At 42.9% G+C, this 5,000-nt stretch overlaps 1 protein-coding gene across 1 annotated transcript; it reads left to right on the top strand.

Annotated features, from left to right (window-relative positions):
- The first annotated feature begins 1,144 nt into the window (after nt 1-1,144).
- On the top strand, nt 1,145-3,833 carry LOC143026748 (uncharacterized). The gene is made up of 2 exons (XM_076187517.1): nt 1,145-1,158; nt 3,461-3,833. The coding sequence occupies exons 1-2, from the start codon at nt 1,145-1,147 to the stop codon at nt 3,831-3,833; spliced, it is 387 nt and encodes a 128-aa protein (XP_076043632.1).
- Nucleotides 3,834-5,000: the final 1,167 nt, after the last annotated feature.

Here is a 5,000-nt window from a genome sequence, read left to right on the forward strand (position 1 = left end):
CAGGGCCTCCTCCATAGATATGACCTGAGGCTCGTCAGCCAGCTCTTCGTCAGGCTTGTCCTCGCCAGGTTGTATGACGACGTCCTCTTGTGCAAAGTTGACAAATGCACTTACATAGTTTGTGCCATTGTCTGTGGTCGTGCAGAGAATCTTGCTGCTGATGCTGAAGTCCTCATGCAGCTTGCTCAAGGACCTCGCCAAGTACTCGGCTGTCTGGCTCTCCTTCACCTCCTTCATGCCCAAGACTGCAGTCGTCCTCTCCAGGGTGGCCTTGTCCAACCACGAGACTGTGGAGCCTATGAAGGCCCGGTTGTGGCTCGACCAGCTGTCGGCAGTGGTGGCCAGGTAGTCTTACTTGGACATGATCTGGGTGAGCTCATTTTTGGCCCTGGCGCTCATATGCTTGATGTTGTCGCCAAGCTTTTTCCTGGACGGCAGCTTGAACTGAGGGTTCAGGTAGTTGAGGAAGGCCCTGAGCACCTCTGACTGTTGTTATGGTGGGCAGCATGTTGCAGATAGTCCACTGAAACATAAAAAAGATGTGTGAGTATTTGAAATTAAATTTTTGTTATAAATTATTTTTATTTATTAAAGTTAATTAATTTATTAAATTATTTTCATACTAAAACAGTAGAACTTTTAAAAGTAAAACTTACCTCATAAAACAGGTCAAGGGCCTTCAGCTGGTCAAACCTCAGCCATAGCCTCCTCAATACAGCCCTGCCTGAGGCTTTTGGCATCCCGACCACCACCAGAAGCAGAGCGGCCACGTTTGCTGCTGCCATCTAAGGCTGCTTTTAAGGCAGGACTATCTAAAGGATGCTTGGTGGCATAATGCTTCTTTAAGGTGCTGTTGGTGTCATTCTGAAGCTTCAGCCTCGCAGTGCAATTTTTCTTGGCGCAGAGGGCAAACCCGGCGTCCCTGCCGACACCACACTTGAAGAAGGGCTTGAGAAAGTCCCAGTCTCTGTAGAGGTCCCTTTCCCTCCTGGAACCGTGACCTCCCTCGGCTTGCTCGGCCTCGGTGTCGGCAATGTCCATGTCCTCAGCTCGACTTGTGCCAGGCATCAGCTCCGGACTCGAAAACTCTGGCAGTTGGATATCGCTGGCATCAGATTCACTCTCAGTGAGGCCGCTTGGGTTCATGGACCTTGGTGTGTCAGACTGAGCACTTGGGTTTCTTGACCATTGTCAGCGGTGAGTGTGATGATAGTAGAGTAGTCTAGCCACCTTGGGATTCCACTCCAGAGTGGTTTAAGAGCAACGGTTGAAGAATGTCTGACTATTGTAGCACTGTTTAACTAAATCGTAACTTACGGGACGCGGTGACAAGAAAGTCTGCAGACTGTGCAGATTTGTAAACACTAAACAAGCGCTCTGATTGGCTGCTGCAGTCACCGGCGCATGCGCGGTGGCTGCGCGTCACTAACAAGCGTTCTGATTGGCTGGCAGCCAGCTGCGGTCACAACATGACGAGTCTGTGTGGTACAGATAAAGCAACGAGTTAAACACCACGAGTATATTTCCAAGTTCAAAGAAGGGCAGTCCAGGCAGTACTACTAGTCTTTGTTTCGCATTACTACACACAGTCACACAGGCTTGCATATCGAGCACATTTCGAGCAGTGGTCATTTGAGACACACACACACACACACACACACACACACACACACACACACACACACACACACACACACACACACACACACACACACACACACACACACACACACACACACACACACTTACACGCCCATACTGAAATAGAAGTAGAGAGAAGCGATAAAGTAAAACACAATGCTAATGGTCAAAGGCGTCTCTAGTTGTTACAGAAACATAGGCGTCACCACATCTGTATGCCGCGGAAAAGTTGAAAACCAATGTTTGGTCGTCTTCGTTTTTTCAAATTTTTCCCAGGATACGGAGGTTCGGATTCACGAAAAAAAAAAAGATGTTCCGGACCCGGAAGTCCGAATCTTTTTTGACGTCGGTCCGAATCCGAACCTCCGAACCCAAATCCGGGATTTTGCCGGTCCGAACAAATCCGCGGATAAAGGTTCGCGAACATTTGTTCGGAACGCCCACCTCTGCTTAAAGCATTACTCATCGATCCTTTAGTTTTGCATTGTATAAGGATGTCATCAGCATAAATTATCATTTCAGCTCCGTAGGAAAAGTTGTAACTTACAATTTGATCCATACATACATACATACATACATACATACATACATACATACATACATACATACATACATACATACATACATACATACATACATACATACATACATACATACATACATACATACATACATACATACATACATACATACATACATACATACATACATACATACATACATACATACATACATACATACATACATACATACATATACCAAGGCTTTTTCCCCCTTACAAGGGAGGTAGCCAAAAAGGAAAAGGCATAAAATCATTCCCACCCATTTCATCCCTGAATACACTCCACACCCCTCCACCCTCCCTCCTATCTTAGCACCTCCTAGATGACGGGTCATCCCTGCACCTTGTCCACTGCCCTGGGTCAGAAGCAGTGTCGCAAGACACAGCACATCCACAGCAAGGCCGCTTCATTAAATCGGCGACCCCCCCTCTCCGTCCCCTCCCTGCACAAAAGGAGAGGACGGGGAGAAATGCCTTCGGGCTGCGTCATTTTTTGCTCACACATACTACCTCACCCCCCCCCCCCGCCCATTCCACCTCATGCATCACAACATCATCCATATACAACCATTCTTCATTCACCCCTGTCTTCTGTCCTCTCCCGTCCTTCCTCAACAGACATTCCCCTCTTCCCCAAAGCCCCCTTCACCCCATCCATCCACCTCATCCTAGGACGTCCCCTCATGTTCACTCCCTCCACATCTGCCTTCCATACCTCTTTTATTAGTCTTTCTTCACTCATTCTTTCCATGTGCCCAAACCATCCTAACACTCTTTCATCAACCCTATCTCCCAACTCCCTTTCCACCCCTCTTCTCCTCCTCACCTCCTCATTTCTCACTCTATCTAGCCTAGTAACCCCCATCATACTTCTCAGACACCTCATCTCAAACACATTCAAACTCCTTCTCTCTTCCTCTCTTATGTTCCATCTTTCTGCCCCATACAGTGCAGAGAATATTAAAAAGCATTGGGCTTAACACTACTCCTTGTAGGGTACCCGATTCTATCTCCTTCTCTTCTGACTCGTTCCCTTGAAATCAAAATTTTCCTCTTCTTCTAGTAAGACAGTCTACTATCCAAGATCAAAATTTACCCTGGATTCCTTTCTTTACTAATCGTTCCAAAATAACTTTTCTATTTGCTCTATCAAATGCACCTTTTAAATCAACAAAAAAGTCTATCATTAATTTCTGCATTACTCATACATTCAATAACACAATCTGTAGTGCTTTTACTTTTCATATATCCATATAGATTTTATAGAGTAGAACACATACTGGCAGAGACTCAACATGGGTTCAGACCAAACAGAGGGACTTCAGATCTAATCTTCGAAAAGTCATGGGAGTTTGATAAAGACAAATATGTAACACTCTTAGATCTAGAGAAAGCATTTGATCGCGTACCAAAGGATAAGCTGTGGTCAGTACTCCAAAGTACGGAATACCAAATACCCCCAAAACTGAGAAGAGCTATTAAGAGCCTTTACAATTCCAATAATACAGCAGTCAAGCCCGTTAGTGAGACCTTACAGTGGTTCGATATATCATCTGGAGTGCGCCAGGGTAGTGTGCTATCCCCAATGCTCTTTATCATATTAATGGATGAAGTGATAAAGGAAGTTTAATTTAGAAGAGGAGAAAGGGATCCTATGGAATCATTGGAATTTGCCTATGCAGATGATATACTCAACATTGAATCATCTTCACACGCTGCAAGTGAATCCTTAAATCTATGGAACGCGGTACTCACAGAGTCAAACTGAAATAATGGTAGTAAGCAGGAGAGAAGAAACATTGAACATGGAGATCAATGGAGTACCTATTCAGCAGAAAGAATCCGTAAAATATTTAGGAGTCACCTGGGATGGCAAAGTAAAACATGAAGGTGCAGTAGAAGCTAGAATTGCTGCCTACAGCCAAAACCTAGGGCTACTATACCCACTGATGAAAGATTGAAATGTCCCTACCACGGTTAATGATATACAAGAGTATTCTTAGACCCATATTGACATATGGATGTGAATCTTAGACTTAAACTACAAAGACCAGCAGCAAAGTCCAAGCAGCAGAAATGAGAGCATTGAGACTCATCAAGGGGGTTACGAGGTTTGACCACATACACAAAGATGGAATTAGGCAAGAGTTTGTCCAACGTGCACAACTAAGATAGTTTGGACATGTTGAACAAATGGATCAGGAGAAGACCCCAAAGAGATGGTTTTATTGGACACCAACCAGCAAGCGACCCGTTGGACGACCCAGAAAGAGATGGATAATGAGTATTGACGATGGGCTACGCCTGACGACGGGGCACAACGCTTGAACAAGTACGTCAAGACCTGATCTTCGACGACAGGGCAAGTTGGCGGTCTCTCATACTGACAGGTGGCGACGCTTAACAGGAGTTTGGTATATATAGATATTAAATGTTCTATCTTATACATTATTCTGCTTAGCACTACTCGCTCCATTGTTTTACATAGGTAAGATGTCAACGAAACCGGCATATAATCACAATTTGTTATTTTTATTATCATTTTATCATTATTATTATTATTTTATTATTATTGTATAATTTTATTGTTATCTTTATTATTATTTTTAATTCTTTATCATTTTATTATTTTGAATGATTTTTTTATAATTATTCTCTTATTTTCATTATTTTGTTTGATTTTTATTATTATTTTATTTTAATTTTATTTCTATTTTCTCTTTCTTATTATTATTATCATTTTTAAAATTAATACTATCATTATTTTAATTATTATTATTAATATTCTTATCATTAT

Source organism: Oratosquilla oratoria, chromosome 7 (genome assembly GCF_046742065.1).
Source record: "Oratosquilla oratoria isolate Oo_2021 chromosome 7, ASM4674206v1, whole genome shotgun sequence".
Taxonomy (NCBI): domain Eukaryota; kingdom Metazoa; phylum Arthropoda; class Malacostraca; order Stomatopoda; family Squillidae; genus Oratosquilla; species Oratosquilla oratoria.